Source organism: Callospermophilus lateralis, chromosome 4, assembly GCF_048772815.1.
Source record: "Callospermophilus lateralis isolate mCalLat2 chromosome 4, mCalLat2.hap1, whole genome shotgun sequence".
Taxonomy (NCBI): domain Eukaryota; kingdom Metazoa; phylum Chordata; class Mammalia; order Rodentia; family Sciuridae; genus Callospermophilus; species Callospermophilus lateralis.
This window is the reverse complement of record NC_135308.1, coordinates 84686303-84707514: the sequence shown is the minus strand read 5'-3', so window position 1 is coordinate 84707514 and position 21212 is coordinate 84686303. Positions and strand designations below refer to the sequence as shown.

General features: G+C 35.7%; 1 protein-coding gene across 1 annotated transcript in view; it reads left to right on the top strand.

The window, feature by feature from the left end:
• Positions 1 to 1587: 1587 nt before the first annotated feature.
• Positions 1588 to 21212, top strand: part of Lmo3 (LIM domain only 3) — a 51166-nt gene continuing 31541 nt past the window's right edge. Inside the window, 3 exon segments of the mRNA XM_076852707.1 lie at positions 1588 to 1608; positions 1611 to 1635; positions 6527 to 6740. Coding sequence (XP_076708822.1) covers positions 1588 to 1608; positions 1611 to 1635; positions 6527 to 6740 — 260 coding nt within the window.

The following is a 21212-nucleotide window of genomic DNA, read 5'->3' as shown; positions in this document are numbered from 1 at the left end:
AAATGGTGATGAAACTATGTTTCTTTGACCAAGTTAGTCCCAAAAATATGTTTCTCAGCATTCTTGGGTGTTTTTCATCCAAGTATGTAAGTTTTATAAAGTAAGGAATTCAGGTAATTGTAGAAAATGTGTTTCAGTGGTACTGATGGGGTTCAGCATTGGCTAATGGGGCATAGTTCAGTTTGGTTCTTGAGCCACTGGAGGAAGGGAGGAAGGGAGGAGGGGAGTAGGTGTCACTCACTGGATGGGGCTAGTGTGGCAGACTTGTGGAGCAGCAGGTACTTCAGAGAGTTCCTGAATGGAAGTCAGTGACCAGGCAACTGTAGACACCCCCCACCTCATACATTTCTTAAAAGGGAGGGGTGTGTGCTCTTCCAGGGTATCCTGGTAGCAGGTTGATTGCCTGGCTTTTATTTTAATTTCCATAATTGGTAGCTTCAGAAATGGCTTTAGAGGGCAATTTGCTTTAAATGTGGCCAGCTATTCCAAAATGCCCCGCTTATTTTAGGAACCCTACCCTTTTCCTCCGGAGTTCTTTCTCAGGAGTTCTTTTGGACGGGACCAGGAGGTAGGGTCCTTCCTGAGTCGACTCCTGCAGAGGTCACATTTTGTGTTCGGGGTCGTCCCCAGCGTTTGTGAGTAGCATATGCATGCGGTTGTGCTGACTGCACTCGCAGGCTTGTAAATTTTCACCCTGGGAAATTAGCAACAAAGCCCGATCTGTCTCGTGGCTGCTTTGCACTTTCCGAGGGCGGCTGTACTTGACTGAGCTGCAGAACAGGCACACGAGAGCAGAGCGAGCGAGGGAGCCAGCGAGAGAGGGAGGGAGAGAAGGAAAGGAGAAAAGAGGGGAGGGGTGGGGGCGAGAGGTAAATAGTCTTAAATCGGAAGGGAGCTGCTTCTCTGTGGTCTTGACAAGCGCTGCCTGGGCTCCGCCGGCTCAGTAATAACTGAGTGACCTTTTCTTTGGCTGTATTATGTCTGGCTGGGAAGGGATTGCATTTTGCTGCTGAGAGCCGGGGCTTCTTCAGCTCGGCTCCTCGCACGCTGCTGGGGTAAGTTGTCTTGAGCCCGGACGGAGAGAGACAGCCTTGGACTGCAGTTGCCTAAAAGGAGAACACCTGTGGCTCAGAAGCGGTCAACACCATTACTTGGCGGATCCTTGAGGACCTCATTATTTTAAACTTAAAAAATAGAGATTCCCTCCCCCCTCTTTTTTTTTTTTTCAAACAATGCTTCTTTTTGACCTTTCCCAAGGAGAAGCGCTACAAAGCAGCCACTGTGCTTACTGAACGGCCTCCCCCTGTATCGCTTAATTGAGAAGGTAAGTGCAGCAACTGTGTACACACGCGTCGGCTTATTTGTGGTGTGTGTGTCTGCGGGTGCGCGCGTGCGTGTGCGGATGTGGGTATTTTTTTTTTTTTTTTTTCTTTCCCAGCCTCTCCTAATGAGGCATAAACTGGAGCTGCAACCCAGCTCCGCACTGCAACTTTCACTCGGGCTGCAGCTCTACTGAGACGGTTTTGTTTAAATCATGTGAGGCTTCATTATTTTTATGATGAGACATGAAATAGATGCAGGCGGAAGATGTTGATGGAAGGAGGGAGAGCGCGGCTGCGGCGCAGAACGTCTCAAGTACGACTCGAGTGGATAATAGTCAAAGTTCACCATGAACTGCAGCATTTCCACACCCCTGACTCCCTGGGAGAGAGGGACGGGGAGAGTTTGCAATTGGAAAATGTTTGCTCGAAGCTCTTAGGAAGGGGCTTCAATCCTAGGTGTGTACTGGGACCCCTTCTTCTACTTGCTGAAATTTATATGAACCACCCCCCACAAAAAGAAAAAAAAAGAGTTGAAATTACAACCTCTTCGTTGTTGTTGACACTTCTGCTTCTCCCCATACAGCCATAATAACAAAATATTGTTCCTTGGGGATGAAAAAGTGACTATGTTGTAGGGGGCGGGGAGAGGGGGATTAGGCGAGAAGTGGCCAGAGGGGAGAGGTTCCGTGGAAAGAGGTGCTTATGTCCTAATAGGTGGAGATTCAAACTGATGCAGCACATTTTTTACAGGGGCTACTCAGATTGCTGTTATGAAATACAAGTCAGATTTATGATCTTTTTCATATTGAACATGAAATGCTATGCTAACGCTGCATGTGACAGTTTAATCAAATCCATTTGTTACCAGGAAGCTAAAAAGGGCCGCTGGGATTTTAGGATTATGGGCAGAGTTAGGGAAGCATGTGGCTTTGTCATTCGCCATCATTTTGCACACAGCCACACTACGAGGGGCTCCGTGTGTGCACCGTGTCTTGTCTGGCCGCCCTCATCCCTTCCCCCACCCCTTCCTCCACTCCGACCCGCTCCCAAAGTGGCTTCACAATAGTGAGTCCTGGTCGGTGCAGGCTGCGCACCAGGTCCACACTTGAGCCAAATCAAGGAGAATCCCTTCTACTTCTACCTTTGGGCTTGGTGCTCAATGCGAAACTGCTGCAACTCAGGCACGCCTAACTCAACTCATGCAGAAAAAGGAGAAAAGTTTTGGTAAGGTTACGATCTATCATAGATGCACTTTGCCGGCGCTCTGCACTCTTGGCTGCTCAAAAGCCTTCCTGCTCTTCCGCTGCTTTTGTGCCTTTCTGAAAGATCCGAAATATTATTGTTGTAACTGCTTTGAGAGACTGCTGCTTAAACCAATTAATCTTGCTAGGTGCAACAAATACTGCTACATTCTTTGCAAACCATCCCTGTGTGGCTGCAAAGACACAACCACAAAAGGCTGGAGCATAAACTCCGTAAGGGATTCTTTGTTAGAGTGTATGTATGTTTCTTATTTTTTTTTTTTTATTTTGCATGTGAGCTGCATCAAAATTGAACTCAGTCTTGCAAATCTCTTGTTGGCCTTTGCCAAGCACTAGCACTTTGCTGCCATGGTAACTGTAATTAAACTGATAAGAGTGGAAAAATGTCAGTATCTCTGAGCCTTGCAGCTGCATTGGAGAAAAAGGGAATCAAATTGGTTCCCAGCTCCATTGCTCAAAAAGGGGAGGGGGGGGGGTGGAAGGATAGGGAGGGGGGTTGGGAGTTGAAGGGGCAGAACAGAGTTAAGCAGCTCCAGTGCCAGAGATCTGGGGACATCTATTTGCATTGTTGTCCCTTAGGGGGCTGCAGCCTGTAGGGATGCTCTGGGCCAGTGAACAGAGAGAAACAAGCTTTTAGGCCCAATCCAGTTTTCCAATCAGGGGTGGGGGGGTGGGGGAGAGGATGAAGATGGGCAGGAAGAGAGAAAATCTTTTGTTTGGTACCTCTTGGCAATCGAATGGCCATGTTGGCCAAATTCTTTTAATCTGTGCCACTGCTCCCAGCTGCAGAACCTGCATTCCCATTTTAGCATCTTTTGGAGGCACCTCATCTCTTCCAACCCCTTTTATATATCCCCTCTTCCTGTGTCTTTTCCAAAATTGTCCTCTGTGAATCTTCCGACAGGGACAAAATGTTTTCTATTCACTCTATGCAGTTAGTCCAAAAATATAAAAGACTGTGTCTAAGTACTGCAAATCTTTTATTATTGTTATTATTATTATTTTTTAAACCCCTGTGTGTTGTGGAGTTGTGGTTACTTTGTTGTGTTAACTACTGAAGCTGAGACTGTGCGGATGAATGGCACAGAACAAGGGAACATAATGGAGGCAATCAACCGTTAGGCCGCCTCACAATGCAATCCAGGCAATTAAAAGCTCACCAGAGTTTAAATGAAATGGTTCTACTTATTTCTGCACACCACACTGCACAGGCTATTATTTATGTCTTTTTTTAATTATGATTTCCCTTAAACTGTCAAATAACTCAGAATGGCAGGGTCTCAGAGGCAATAAGAATTTCCCTCAGAACAATTTACATGCCAATCTAAAACTAGTTATGAGTCCTGATGTGCTATGAGCAACTTGTGAAATGTTTCTCAGCTGCGAACACAGAACTCTACCCAGACGTTTTCTTCTGGATGATGAGGAGAGGCCACTGACTGCTTTATGCTTTTTAGGTACATGGCAACGTGGTGACTACAAAATAGTTCCTTTTCTACAATTGTTAACTTGCATGGAATCGAAAAGATTCTGTTTTCTAGAGAAATGTGATAATGTTCCCTAAAAGAAGATAGGGGATGGAGTGCAAATTATCAAACTTCCTTTATGCCCAAGGCCAGATAGAATGTAAGAGTTTCAAATATTAATTGGCCTCTGAGTGCTAAATTAAAATGTCAACACAACAAAAACATTTTGTAAAGACAAGCAGGGTAGTGTTGCTTGTGCCAAATGTTGGTACCCCCTGTCTTAGTTGCAAAGCATTTTGAATAAAGATAACTGACCATCTACACTTGATGATAATAACACAGCTATGGGAAATAACATAGCTTAGCTACCATAGGAAAGATTTTTTTTTCCTTTTAGCCTTGTAATTTAAAAAATAATAGCCTTCTAAGTTAGATAATTAGAATGACTCCTCTGGATATATTTCTGGATGTTTTTAGTAACAAAATTCAAAATGTCATTTGGTAAATCAAAATTTCCCCCTCCCCTTAGGTATGTGGCTAAAAGGCACTTGCACTGTAATTAATGGGATTCATTCCTTGTGGAACCTTGCTAGAAGAGGATAACTAGTTCTGATCAAAGAAACTTCATTTGTTAGAAGTTCTAGAGAGTGAGATTTAGCAGAGCTATCAAGGGTTATGATTAATCTACACTTGGGCCCTAGCTCCTTCAAAGAAAAAGAACAGAAAGCAGGCTATAGGGATACCACCTGCTCTTCTGTACAAATCCAGCTGCTAGTCTGCAGCTTGGACAACCCCAGCTATGCATATCATGCAGAAAGAGCAGCCATCCTGCTTTCTTTCTTGCCATCCTCTACTCTACCACTCCACCAGACAAGTTATTTTCTAAACAAAGTTCAATATCTTAATGTTATTATGGGCACTTTATTATTTATACCTAGAAAAGTTACTCAGCTATGGAGATACCTTGATGTCTTTTTATCGATTTTTTTTTTTTTTTTAAGTAAGGCTAAGGGGATAATAGGAGTAACGCCTTCATTGGAAGGTATTGGAGGAAATGAGGGTTTTGCTAATTTGTAGAGGAGAAATGAAAAGAAAATTCAGAAAATGATAGGTTGTCATTTCTTTCCTTGAAACTTTTTAAAATGCATGTGTATTTACTGCTTTGTATTCTTCTACATCCAAGTTTGAAACTTTATGCCTAGGAGAGACAGCAAAGTAAAGCAGAGGTATCTCTGAATTGTAAGAAGGCCCCTTGTCCCCAAATCCACATTTAACTCTTATTCTACTTTGAAGGAGTCTCTTAACATCACTGAGTCTCTGCATGACAATTTGTAAAATGAGGGAATTTGAATTGATGATGTCTGCAGTATTTTATCATCCTTAAAATGAGTTATGTGATAAAGATGAAGCTTTGAATAGTTGTGCCAGCTTTTTTAAGGCTGAGTGTTCGACACTTAGGAAATAAGAAGAAACTCAAAGGTGAATATTCATTCACTGAAAAGATTTCAGCCAAGTTGTAAAACACACAGAACCCAGCTAGATTTCTTATTTATGATGGAGATACAGCTTTAAAATATATAAGTGTCCCTATATCTACATAGTATGTGTAGATCTTCTATGTATATTTATGTATGAGTGTATAAATTTATATATATTTCGACTTTTCCTTCCATTGTTTCTGCTTTCACCTACAAAAATAAATAAGTGCATGCTTAGTAATAAATTAAATGATCCTATACTTAAGTTTTATATAAAAGCGAATAGTATATACTTGAGTAACATGCCCTTAATATAGGCACTGACCGATGATTGTGAGCATAAATATATTTTGTGATTTTAACATAATGAATACTTTGAAATATCAAGGACACAGAAGGAAGTATGTGGATGCAAAAAAAAAAAAAAGCAATAAAGGTTTGGTGAGCTTTTCGGGTGGCTGTGCTATGTACTTTTAAATCTAAACATCTGTACTGCTAAGTAAGCTTCATATAATCCCACACAGGGTGCCTTTTCTTCCACCACCAACCATATATTAAGTGAAATTTTTAACCATTAGGCAAAATTCATTTTTGACTCCTGTAGACTGTGTATGGATTCGTTTGTTAAATAGCTTTCTTTTCAGATTGTTAGCCATTTACTCACATTTTCCTCCTAGAGGAATAGCTCTATGTGAAGAATGATTTAATGTTATTTAACTTCACATATATAATGTCAACTTCCCATGTACAACATGAATTCATTATTATTACCACTTTATATGTATGACTTCATCAATCTTTTAATAAGGATTTTATAAAGTTTGAGACATTTTACTTCCAAAATTTAGTTAGATTTCAGTACATCCCTAAAAGAGAAAATCTAACGCTTCTAGGAAAAAGGCAGTATTAAATATTTAACTTGTTTGAGGTCTTTTGACATCTTTGTTATTCTGTCTTATGGTCTCAGCTCTCTTTCTTTTTGTTTTGTCTTCCTTTAGGTATACAAATGCTCTCAGTTCAGCCAGACACCAAGCCGAAAGGTTGTGCTGGCTGCAACCGAAAGATCAAGGACCGGTATCTTCTAAAGGCACTGGACAAATACTGGCATGAGGACTGCCTGAAGTGTGCCTGCTGCGACTGTCGATTGGGAGAGGTGGGCTCCACCCTGTACACTAAAGCTAATCTTATCCTTTGTCGCAGAGACTACCTGAGGTAGGAATTGTCCTTGCACCCCAGTGATGACTGGATGCCTTTTAAAATACGTTTGTAAGTGTAGTTTTTTGTTTGTTTGTTTCATTTCCTTACTACCAGTTCATGTTCCTGAAATATGTTGACCTGTCAGCCTTCAATAATGTTGCCCAGTATGTTACACAAATCACTGCTTAAGGAACCTCCAGCAAAATGTATCTACAGTGTTCCAATTTGGCTTACTCATTTTGGGGAATAAGTTATTTCACTATTTATATTGAAACTGCCAGTTAATGTCAAGGATGTATTTTGTAGAAACACATATGCAGATTTTATTTATTAGAACATTAGGAAGCAAGTAGGTTGTAAGAAATGGGTTAGCTCAACATTTTAACTTTGTTTTTGAAAAGTTCAACTTGAGTGGGACTGGCTCTGCTTTTTGTTTCATATTTGTCAGAGGAAGTCAGTGCTTTTTATTGGTGTATTTATTATATGGTTTGAAAACTTCCCCAAGTGTGAATACATTCCACCCCCCCCCCCCCCAGGACATTCAAAATGGTCATCAAAAAGATGTCACTGAGCATTGAACAGCCTCAGACTTGCCAGTGTCTTTATGGAGAATACAAAATAAAGACCATCATTATGGGGAAATGATAGGTACACTCCAAACTGTGCATATCTGGGAAATTTGAAGACAAAGCAGGTGTTCCTGCCTAGAAGGCCGTGGAGTCGGCTGAACTTGTTTCCCAGGGTTGAGTACTCAACACAGAAATTCCACTGAAGAAACATTATTTTGCTTTTCAAGGAACTTTGTGACTTGATTCAGCTGCAAATTACTTATATTAATAAAGTAGGATCTATCAAATTAGAGAAATGATATATGGCATCATTTGGGTTTTCACATTTGATAAGATTAATCATTTTTCTAGTCTGACATTAAGCTATTTATTTTGAATTTTTTCTCTTATGACACAAAATTTATCAATCAGCAGCAACTCCTTAACCATCTTGGTCATTCTGGGAGGTATTTTCTAGGGAATCAGATCCTTCTTAGTCTATAATTCAGTTATTTAAAGTCAGATTCAATCTCTCTATATAAAAATACATCTTTTGATTAATGGTAGTTACAAGAGGGTGAATCCAGTGCTGTTTATCAGATTCTATTCTTCCCCTCTCTCAGCACTGCCTCACCTGACAGCCTTCTGACTAATTATGGCCACTTGTTCCTACTCCCCTGTGTTCCAAGTGCACAAAATCTTGCAAGGTGCCAACAATGGGAAGTGACTCCCCCCAGCCAGGATTTCCCTCATTATGGTGGCACAACTAATCAGTTAACTTATAACGTGAATTCTTTTAGAACTCTCCAGTCTTTGAACTTTCTCTTTGAAATAAAAATTTCTCCTCTCCTCATTGCGAATTAGAGCCTTGTTTCAACACAAAGCATTTGTATTTGCTTTTCATGATTTAACACTGCTTTCCAGTTTTGCTTTATCTGTACTAACCAACATTCACAGCTTTTTGACTTCTTTTGACTTTTACATTTGCTTACAATTTCAGTATCTCGAGTGGATTTATGTTGCAATTCCAAACAAGGGGTTTATACAGTTTACATAAGATTAAAGTGTTTTAATACTTTTTAAAAAGTCAAAAATTGAGGAAATCTTAAAGAAAGTTGCTTGAAATATCTGAATTTTTTTTTTAAAAAAACAATAACTTGCCAGTGAAATGTTTGCATTGTGAGTGAAACAACTTGTATGGTTGTTGATATAATAGCAAGCAGAGAAAGTAACCTTAGATTTGTTTTGCTTTATTCTTCCTTATGGCAGTAAAAATTAGGATGTTAAGCTGGTCTTTGATGACTTAAGTGTTTTGTTGAAGGGAATTTATGCAAATACTATTCATATCAGAAATCCTTATCTATCTCTAAAAAATGTTATGTTGATTTTTATGGTATAACTTTTGGTTAATTTCTGATATGCTTCAACTTTTTTTATATTTATTTTTTAGTTGTACTTGGACACAATATCTTTATTTTGTTTATTTATTTTTATGTGGTGCTGAGGATCAAACCCAGAGCCTCCCACGTGCTAGGCGAGTTCTCTACCACTGAGCCATGACCCCAATCCCTAATGGGCTCCAACTTTTAATGCTATTAACTTATAAACATTTTATCCTCTGTCAAATACAAACTCTCATTCTGATGGCCAATATTTTCATTTCTCAGAGTACAATTTCCTTTTAAATTGGTCATTACCACGTTAATGACAAGTTGTTATGTTAAGTTGTTAACATTTCAAACTAAGTTGCTAACAGCAAGCTTTCCCTTAGTTAAACGGAAGACTTGCTATATACAATGTGATTTCTTTGGCAACTTCATCAACACTTACAGATCGTAGAAGTGAGCTTGAGAATTGGTGCATGTATAAAACCCTGTGTGATATGTTACAGATTATGCCACAGATGTGGTATTTAGCTTTGTGAGGAAAGCATGTATGCTGTTGAAGTTATATAGATGTTCAGCACATATGCCTCTGAATGACAAATGAAAATTGTCTGATTATATGTGTTAAATCAACAAACACATCAAATTTATGGACAAATCAATTTCTTTGATAATGTATAGTCATTCAAAAATGTTTCTTGTGAGAGGAATAATTTTAAACAATATATGAAATTAGGGATGTTATAAGGGCTGTAGTCACTCTTAACTATCAAACTTATTTGTTTTAGAAAATATGAATAAAGCAATGTGTAATCAGAATTTTAAAACTTTGTGACAACGAATAGTTTATTTAATTTTATAAAATCCGTGATATGATCAGTGAATGAATAGGTAGTATTCTGTTTCTATTTTTCTGAACTGCAAAAATAATTTCTCTTGTTTCCCTCTGTGTCATCTTATTTTCTTTTTGTATTTTGCACACACAATGTTTAACCATTTCTATTAAAAATTGCCTTGTTTTGCTTTGGTTTTGGCCTAAGGATATTTCTTTGAGGCACCAAACAGATCAAGAAGAACTTGCAGAAATGTGTTTCTCAGTCTGCATTACTAGGCACTTAAGTAAGAATATGGAAAATGATAAATAGAAATTACCTCATAATTGGCATTTTTGTGGGCTAGATAATTTTTTATATCTAGAGAAAAGTAAATAATTTTTCCCAGAGGCATTTAACTCTTAATAAACTTCCTAATTTAAAAAAAAATGTAATTTTGAGCAATGAATCTTGAAGACCTGTGTTTTATTTTGCATATAGTGGCAATAATGACAGGTTTAGAAAAGCTCTTGTATAATAATTTGAGATATTAAATAATGTAAAAATATAAGAATTTAAAAGTAAGATATTATCTTAAGCATTATAGAAACCATTGTTGTGGTAAATTTGATCATTTCAACTTTGTTTTCCTTTGTGGAATAATTAGCTACAATTGGAAAAGAAAGAAAAATATTCTATAGTTTATGCACAATGTGACTTGTTCAATTTCCATAACTGGTCTTGTATACCATATTTAAGACAAAATTTACTCATTTGCAGGACCGTTTTCCTTCTTTTAAAACTCATCAGATAGAGAAAGAGAAGAATTGAGTTAAGAACTTCCTCTATTAATATGCTTTCTGACCAAAACTATGAAGTCAATCTGCCAGATAACATTTTATATGTCAAGACTCAGAAACATATCTGTTATAAATGTGTCCCCCACATTTATATCTATTTTATTTTTAAAGGTGACTTTATGACAAATTAAATCAAAGCATCTTAGAATCTTAGTAACTTTAATTGGAGCCTAAAACTGATAGTATATAAAGTAGATGAACATATTAAGTAAAATTAGCAAAATTTAGTAATTATGTTTGAGACTCCAGTCACTGCTAACTATTTTGTTTTAGAGAATATGAATAAATAGTCGGGAGTTTTAGAATTAAGACTTTGTGGCAAGCATTAACCAGACGGAATTAGGAGAAATACCCAGATACCTTATTTTTCAATCTGGAGCCAATAAAGGATATCAGAACTTCCCACTCAAGGTTTGGGACAATTTTTGCTCATTTTTTTGTTTAAGCCTGCAACTTTTTGTGGTATATTTGAAGCATTAAGTTGATAGAGGCTGTATCTTATATCCCTATGAATGATATCTTGCCAGAGAGTTTATTCAAAGCTGTTTGCTCTGGTATATGCCATGAAAGCTGCTTATAGCTATTCCTATATGAGAAGCTGTAAAATGTCTTATATAAAATTTAATGCAATTTGCTATTTTTATATGTGAGCATGATTTGTTTAAAATGAAACTACTGGGAAAGAGTGATGCTTCATGTTCCACCATAGTTGCCAATTAACTAAAATGATTTGAAGCTTGCTCTGCTGAGAACAAATTTTATATGCTTTAATATAATAATATAACAACTCTAAAAGAGAAAATTAAAATAAAATTGCTACATAGAGCATAAATCTAGCTATAACTTTATTTTACACTGATCAAACCTGGTGCTTCTCAATTTTTATGTAAGGTTAAATTTATATTAGTGCACATTTATACCCTTAAATGTAAATATGAATATGATGTTAATATTGTTTCTTCTGGAAATTCACAGCACCATTTCTTCTTTAATATTGAATGAAGTATTCATCCATTTTTCTTTCAACGTCATCTTTCTGATATTAGGTATTTAGAAACATTTTCTCTGGAAAGTAGGCCATTATTATTATTGGAAACATCACTTTTATTGTTTTAGATCCTAAAAACTTAAGCTTTTATGTGGAATGAAATTCCATATAAATAAACTTTTTCTCTATAGGCCTCATTTGAGCTTTTTCAATATTCTATTGTAGTCATAATTTTTATCACATTTAAATGTCTCAGTTGATCTTAGTATTATGAAATATTTTGACTTATCAGTGTGTTGGATGCTATGATCTGTTAAAAAATACTCTGTTATTTTCCTCACAAAGTATCTTGCCTTATTTATAATTTTGTAAAAATTTGTAATTTTAAGTCCATTTTTCCCTTGATGAAGGAAAGCATTATTGAATTCTATTTCACATATTTCAGACTATGTGCTATTTGTGGAGCAGTACAAATCAGGAGTAATGATTTTGTTTTGTGTAATACTTCAGAGGAGTGCTACTCATTCTGGGAAAAAACTATTGGGTTCACATCAGACTTCCTGAATGACAACTACCCTGCAATAGTTTCTGTTAATAATATTTAATTTATACATAGAATTTTTTCACTTGTAAATTTATCTATATTTATAATATGCATCCATTTTCAGTGAATAGGATTTATATATTCAGGATAATTATTTTAGTGTTGTGACTTTTTCTTTTTGGTTTGTTTTATAGAATGGAGATATTTTCATGGAAAATACAATCCTCCAAGAGTATTAAAATACTTCCCACTCTTTCTGTCTCTATACGTTTTTTAAAAATCTTTTTATAACACATGGAGTACTTTAGTCAGGATAGTTTTTACATATAAGATGGGTAAGTTAGGCGTACCTGACTTAGCAAAAATATATTCTGTTTCTACAAGTATGTTTAGGATTAAATGCATCTGGAAGAACGACATTTGAAAATTGCTAAAAGTGCTTATTTTGCACTTTATAAATACATAGGATTCTGGGAAAGAATCTCTATTTTTGGTTGGCCTTAGAATATATCACAGTAAGCCAGAACTTCATTTATAAATTCACCATTAACTTCCATTAAGTGACTAATAAATTTTAATGCTGTGTTTTGACTGCACAAACATAATTTATTAAGGAATCACATTTTTAAAATATGCTGAAAGTAGTAATTTTGTACATGATTTGGATGAATATATTCATTGTAGAAATGTCTTATATGGTTTAGTTTTCTACCTCACATAAAAATTACATATTCTGAAAGAAGAATTGTACCAACCGAAATGACTATTGCATTTTCCTTCTATTATTATACTGTAAGACATCAAAGTCTTATTTTCATATTTTGTTTGAAAATATTTTTCCAGTTACTGTGAGAATGTGTTCTGTTATTCAAAATCATATACTGTGTCTTCATCCCATCTTCCAAAACAATTAGTAGCATTTCTCACTTCCATCAATAAACGTTAAAATACATGAAGAATAAACGCTGAACAGAACCTTGAAAAGAAGAAATGGAAAATACAAATAGCAATACTTTGTTCAAGCATCAGATATTTCTAGAAAACAGCATTTGCATTAGCCATGTTTCTTTAAAAAGATATCTTCCTTTTTTTAATGTTTTAGTTCTATAGTTTGGCAAGCTTTGAAACCTGTAAAATGCAGATATTTGAGGCCAGCTAATTTCTTAATATTACAAATGATAACACTGGTCTATTGTTACAGGGTTTTCACCATTCTAAGATGAAAGACAACTTCTATAAAATTATAGAATGTCTAAATTTATTCCCATTTGTATTTATCATATAATTCTGGTTTTTTTTTTTTTTTTTTTTTTTTTTTGGTCAGTTCCGATGGAGTTTGATACTGTCTTTTCTATCTGATTCCACCATTGAAAGATCCTTGTTTTGATGAATAACTATATATTTCCCTTTTCAGGGCATTTATAAGAAATGAAGGTATTTCGAAGTAAAAGTTTGTATTGTGAAGCAAGAAATGTGGCATTTGGATTTTTAGTTCTTACTTTGAAATGACTGCTTTCTGCCTCTTTTTTTATCAGCATTAATAGATAACTTCTCTATAAAGGAATTAGGATTGATTAATCAAACATATCTACTATATCCACAGACTGCATCAGTTGCTTATGTATTTACTGCTGCCATTTTTTTATTTCTGTCCTATATTATCAAAACTTCTAGATAAACCTTTTTCTTCTTGACAGTATTTTTGTAGTTCTGTAAAAATTCTAAATCTTTTTGCTGAATTCATTTTCACCATAATGTTAGCTTTTTATCATGTAAAAATGTCTAGCTGTGGGTTTTATAAGTTTAAAATAAAATCACACTTGAGATAAATAATCATCTTGGAATAGTCAGATTCCTGATTTGAAGTTGGAAAATTAACATTAAGCTTCATGTATTAAGTTAGACTCTAATCAGCATGTGTTGTTATGATTCAATTGAAAATTGAAAATTCACCAACTGGGCTACTGGGAAAATAAAAGACTCTTAGGAATTCAGAGATTATTGGCAGATGAATGCACCAAAGTCATATTTAAATAAAATTATTATTACTAATTCAGTAAGGCATTGTGCACATTAAACCTAGTCTATTAATAAAAACAGAAAGTCACTTTTAGCAAACATAAATATCAGATATGACAAGGACAAGTAAGGGAGACATGGAACTTCTTAAAATGTGCTAATACTAACATTCCACAATAATCTAAAATTACCACAGAGAAAAAATAAATTTCCATCTCTAGTGCTGTGGGATCCTACAACATCAATGGGAGAAAGTTATTTTAGATATCACTAGTGTATACTTAATTTTCTAAAACTTTTAGAATAGTGCCATGGTTTTTCTTATTATCACAGTTCTAACAGAATTTCATGTTTACCTGTTTTCAAAAATTATATTAAAAAAAAGATTTCAAAACTCTAAAATGATGTCCTTTGATATACTGTTCATATATCACTGAAAGCAGAAGGTTTAGAACTTCTACACTTTAGAATACCTTATAAAACCAAGCACAATGCTTATTTTGTGTATATCAACTGCTTAATAAAAATATCTTCTGGCCAATTGCTACATATAAAGACTAAGTAACGTGAGTGGATCAGTACTGTTCCTTTAACTAGGTGAGTGGGAGTGAAAGAAGTGAATGGAGAGAGGACCCAGCTTCAACCACTCAACATGAGTCTTAGTATCTGTGGGCCTGTTTACTTGAATTTGACAGGTGAATACTTCAACTATGGTTTGAACATAATTTAAAAACTTGTAAGGATTGCATGTGAATATTCCACTGAGGATCAATCATTCACACTTTGAAAAATACAAAGAAATAAGGGTATCAAATAGACTTAAAACTATATTTTCTGTGACCGTTTATAGGGGAAAAATGTGGAACATTTTTGAGCTTGAAGCATGCATTCTTTCCAATGAGTCCTTACTGAGGGTAGTCCTGGGGTTTACATCATAATAATTACATATCCTGCTTTCTCTTTAACAGTTTCATGATGCAACTATTTGGTCACTTAGCAAAGAATTTGAGTACCATTATTTCATCTCTGTAAATGATGGTTGTAGAATATTATATTTCAAGTTGATTTTATATAACATTAATTTAAAATATACATTAACATTTTACTATGTAAAGATTAAGGTATTCAATATGGGAAATTTGGGGAGAACTTAACAGAAAGTTATTCTTGAAGTTTTTTACAGAGTTTCACTCTAGTCATGACCCATGGAACCAATGTAGAGAATGAGAGCAGGTATGATCAGGAGAGATGAAAATTTCTTTTGAAGAAGGCAAGTTATAAATAACAGGTAAAAATTAGATTCTGTGAAGGTTCTTCGGGAAGCCACTAGTCTTAGCTATAAAAGCTGAGCTTCATAGCTATATCTTGGGTGCAGACTAAGATAGAATTAGCTCAGAAATATTTGTACTGTTCAATCTTAGCACAAACACTGGTAAACGATAAACAGAGGTACAGTTGATGCTCCTTGTAAAACACTTAGCATTCCTGTCCCCATTTTCTCATTCGACAAATGTCATTTTTCTATGATACTGAATAAGGCCCTGGTATACAGCACTGAATAAAATGCAAAAAAAAAAAAAAAAATCTCCCCACCTGTAAACTTTATATTTTAGTTAAGGGAAGCAGGTTATCAACAAAATAATAATTGAGTACATGGGAAGACAGTAATAACTATGGGGGAAAATGTAGCAGTATAAGAAGTTTGTTATACTTGCCTATTGTTTGTGTGTGTGTTCTTGTGTGTGTGTGTGTGTGTGTGTGTGTGTGTGTGAGAGAGAGAGAGAGAGAGAGAGAGAGAGAGGGAGGGAGAGGGGGAGGGAGGAAAGATGAGGATATCAGTACTACGTAGGGTATACACAGCAGCCTCATTTGAGAGGCAACTTGAGTGAAGACCTGAAGGAAGTGAAGGAGCTAGGCATGGGCATGTACATGAAGAACATTTAGAGCACAAGGAGCAGCCGGCACAAAGGTCCTGAAATAGGAGATTTTCTGATATGTTGGAGGAACATCAAAGATGCTAGTGTAGCTGGAGTAAATAAGAGCAAAAGTTGCAAGGATTAGGAGCAGCCACAGTAAGGCCCCCTGGTATCCCTGTCACCATTACAACCAAAAAATCCCCCTGTACATTTCCAAGTGTCCCCCAGAAGGTGGCAATGGTTTTGATAACCACTGCAAAGTTTCCTCAACTTGGCTGTTATGGAATCAATTCCATTTGGGATTATAGAGATCATGTACTGAATTGAATGGGATTATTTTTCATTCATTATTTACTGTGCTTGCTTAAAATGTCTTTATTTGGCCTTATTGATAAACCTTTGTGATTAAGTAATAGTTGTAAAACATCAATCTGAAAAGAGACCTCAGGATTCAGTCACTTGGCTGTCCATTGCTAGTCCATGGATTATGCTATAATTGTATGCTTTCATTTTAAGTCGACACATCTGCGTTCATCCACTAATGTGGTTAATGGATTATTTACATCATAGTATTTCAGTGTAAAATGCCAGGAAATGCCTATTTAATGACAGAAGCTGCCAATACAGCATTCTGGAGGTTAACCCTTAACCAATGATGTTGGTAAATCCATTCCAGATCACAATGTAATTGATATCTTTCGAATACTTAGGTAATAACAATTTGAGAGATGTGGATTTTTCAAAGACTGCCACTTTCCAACTTTTGAAGTCAAATGTAGTAAGACTGAGAGTGATTTTTATTGTTGTTGTTTTGTTCTTTCATTTTTTTAAAGTTGAGCCAAACTTGAGATGGGGGTTTAGTTCAATAGTCTAGTTGCTTGCCCAGAATGCACAATGTCCTGGGATTGATCCGAAGCATGGGAAATGATAAAATAAGAAGATAAGTTAATTAATTAACATTTAGTCAACTTTATTGAAGTAAATTCTTTTTCCCCCCAGAATTATGTATTAAACTCAGGGGTGCTCTGCCCTTTTTATTTTTTGAGACAGAGTCTCCCTAAATTGCCTAGACCAGCCACAAAATTGGGATTCTCCTGCCTCAGCCTCCTGAATAGTTGGGATTATAGGGGTATACCACAGCCCCCAGCTTGAAGTTTATTTTCTGGCACAAAACATTTGAAACAACCTGTTTGCTCTAAATATCATAAATATTTCTAAACTTGACATTTAGAGAAGATACATTAATGGTTCATTGTTATTTAAAACAATTTAGTAAATCACATTCTTGATGAGATAAGACAAATATAAGGCAAGTGTTCATATGCACTTTCTCACCACTAACCTAACCCTAGCCCACACAAGTCAGTTTCACATCAAGAGAAGCATTCATCCTTGAAACTAAACAATTAGTATTTTTTCCTATTTGTGAGAGTGAAATGTTTATATGTAAACTGTATTTACTTTTGTAAACTGAAACTTAAGTTTTAAATACAAATCAACATCCTTGAGCCTTATATTTATAAAATGGGTTGGGGTCACCCTCATGGGTACTTGCTGAGAGGCTGTGCTAATTAATATGCCTTCAGGCTCCCAAGGAGGCACAGGATGTTGAGCTTTCAAAATGATGGAACCTATACTTCACACACATACACACACACACACACACACACACACACATCCAGCACATACTTTTCATAAACTTAGTAGCAGATGGTGGCAAAAGAGCTTTACAAGTATTAATTCCTACTGTCACCATGCATCCTGGGTGTTTTATTTTGTTTTGTTTTGTTATTTTTTTCTGTTAATTTCTACCAGCCCTCTTATTCTTCTTAGTAGATATGGCATCTGTTGCAAGTGCCATCTTGTCCTGGATGAATTGAAGACCTGTGCTTCTTTTATTTTTCCAAAGTAGCTCAATTTGAGCATGATATTAAGGAAAATTTGCATGATCTTCACCTGATAGTTTGATATTTAAGTAATCTCATCAATGACAGTTAATAAATTAACTGCCATCCTTTGGAATAGAAATCACTTGCTTATTTGACTAAATATGTGACTTTCTACAGTGACCTAAGAATGAGTTATACATTTTGAGGAGACTTTAAGTTAAAATGTTGTTTAATTTTTCTTTTCAAATTTATTGATGGAGGATTCCATTTTCAACACAACTCCTATTTCTAAAACCATAAGCTTTTTCTACATTCATTCTATACATATCATGTATTTTAACCATTTCACTGTTTTTTGATGTTCTACTACATTAGATGTTGCCCACCTAACTAACCATCATTAATGGCAAATCAGCCGTGCACTCCCATTATGACCCATTTATCTGCTATTTTTTTTTATTTTCTGTGAATATCCCTTTATTAAAAAAGGAATGCCACACTCTTTCTTTTAATTCCCCAGACTTCTCCCTAACTAGGTGAGGTTAGATTTAATCACTAGATTTAAGAGGCATGTTTTTCAGTGGTGAAATCTGGCCCATTTTGCTACATCCCAGCTGTAAGCCGCTAGGCAAGATGCTCCACCTCTCCAAGCCTCAGTTTAGGTATCTGTATATAGGGAAAACATACCTATTCACAGAACTGAAAGAGCTGAATACACTGACCAGTGCCCTATGGGTATTCTGTTGCTATGAAGGAAGAAGAGCACTGAGTTAAGAAGAAGAGACAGTGGGAAAATGAAACACAAAGAGAAGATTAAAGACACAGATTAAAATGAGTGTTAGAATAATTAATAAAAATACAGAAGGTTACTACTATAATAAGATCTTTTGCAAGCTTTTCATCTACATAAAAGATGGATAAATATCTAGATACTATATGCACTTAAGACCACATCAGAAAAAGTTCTTAACATGATAACTGAAATTTGGAATGGTTTCTTAGTTAAGATTATGGTATATTTTGTACAAATCGGGGTAAATTTGAGTCTTTAATTGGACTTCCCCTGAACCTGAGGTGACAATTTTCTAAAATACCTGAGATACCCCCTTTCTTCCAATTTTAGCATGTGAAAGTTCTATAGCCTTGTAAAGCATTATATTTAATATCCCATTGGTCTGAAGTATAAAATTTTAGGTTGTCTTAGGTTTCCTTTATAGTGTTGGGTTTTGTATCATTTTCTCAGGTGACGGGATCAGTAGAATGCAGATATCTTTTTTATTGATAGTCTTTTTTGCAGTGTTCTCTAAATATTTTGATTATATACTTTTCTTTTAATAAAATTTAAGTATGTACCTTCTTATACACACACACACACATATCCATCATATATATGTCATGAATACTCCCTTATACATGTCATAAATTATAAAAATAATGTTTCAAGGGTCAGTTAGAAAATAAACAGAAATAGAAATGCTAATAACTTTTAAAGCATCCTTGAGATTTCTATACGCTTAATTTTGAAAGTGAGTGAAAGTTGTTTGATAGTGATACTTGTGAGTTAAAGGGGGGGTGAATACTAAAGCTTAGGAGTTACAAGAATGAAGCATGGTGATTATTTGGAAGAAAGGGACTTTCTAAGCATGAGCTAATGTGTCTTGCTCTCTTCATTTCATATTGAATCAAAGATTTCTTTCAGGAGAAATTTGACAATGCATGTGGGCTCTTTCTAAAGCTATACTGTAGCCACTGGTAACATTAATATGAGGCAGGGTTTCTCTCCCTCCCCTGCAACCCTCATTCAGGACACAGTGAGATTTTAGACAGATAAATGCTAAAAGAACCCTATGTACCAAAGGCAGTGTTTACTGCATGTAATACATATCATTGTTTGTCTCCTGTAGTGAAAAATACTTGTGTCGTGCTGTTAAAATGCACTCCTGACAGACCAGTGCTTGCTATTATAGGGTCCATTGCTTAAAAAAATGATACACTGACAGAAATACAATTTAAGAAAATTTAACACCAAGGGTAGTCAACCATGTAGGCTACTATTAAGGGGCCAAAACTCAAGGCCAGGGGTTTATTTAAAAAAGAGGCACAGTTTATTTGCTAGTAGTAGGCAAAGTTAAAAGAAAAAAAAAATCGAACTTGAATTCCTTGCTCTCTAGTCTGTAGAAAATTAATGAAAGCAACAGTTCAATAAGATTTTATTGCAGAAATGTTTAAGTGAAACATTTTAAGAATGCTTCTGAATTTTTAAGCAGTTACTTACCATTTAGAAAGCTATAACACTGTCGTGCGTAACAAATTGTTAGCATTGGATCCTAGGCACACCCTGTGATTTTCTTAAAATGGGTAGTCAGAGCTGGTTAATCTGAATCACTTTGTTCATTTCATTTTTGTGTGTGTAGCTTATAAATATATTTGAGATTGACAGGTCAGAAGCACCCACAATTACTACGAGTTAAAATGTAAGCTTTGGTCCAAGTATCTTCATGGGCATATTTTAGTAGATACATGTATTGGATTTGAAACAGGACCTTTTGAGAAGGAAAATAACCAAATATGAGATGTGATGAGATATATTGGATTTTTAGAGGAGTACAGAATGTTCTACTGAATAAACTGCTACTGAATGATGATAAAGCACGTGATTTTAAGCTATCATTTGATTCTATTATTAGAGAGAATTCCATGAATTTCGATGAGATGCATTATCTAATTTTACCATTTTAAAAACAAATCTGTCATCCAGTAATATTTGATGCCAACTGTATGGATTACATGTTCCTTTGGGAAAAAGGTTACAAAAGTAATGCGATAAATAATCTGAGCCACAGGAGCTTAACTGAGAGGTACCAGAGACTCAGAAAAAACACCACTCCTTGATGTGGGGAGTCAGGATATGTGCATCTTGAATTCTGTACCTCACATTTTAGACTTATTGCTAGACCCTATCTTTGGCCTTGGGAGGCAGTTGGTCCTGCCAAGATAGGATGTTAAAAGATGTGCAGTGTCTTTGCAGATATTCCCCTGAATTAATTTGGCCTGAGTCTGACAATATTATACAAGAGATGTTTCTGTGGGTATAGAAGGTAATTCTGTTGTAAATTTGTCCAAACACATTGTCCAGGGCTCTGACTCAGCAGTAGGTTGGAGCAGACCCAGTAATGCTCACTAAGGAAGATTATGATCCTCAGCTCTCCTTTCCAAAGCCAGGTGGTGGCTCTCCATTCATGTATGTGTGTTAGTTCTGTTTCTTAAAATCCACATACAGATTTTATCATCTCATGGCATCTTGGCACTCTGTTCTTGCCAGAGATTACAACATCAAATGCTGCTTTTCAATTCTTATTTTTTAAAAAGTCAGCTGAAGGAAATAGTGTTTATAGATCATTACCCAAAAAACTGGATGTTAAGCTCTTCCTTCTTATAGTTTTAAATTTATCCTTTGGATCAATCTAGAGAGCTATGTTTTGACCTTGATCTCAGTTATTTTGGCCTTTCAAACTTTCTTACAGAA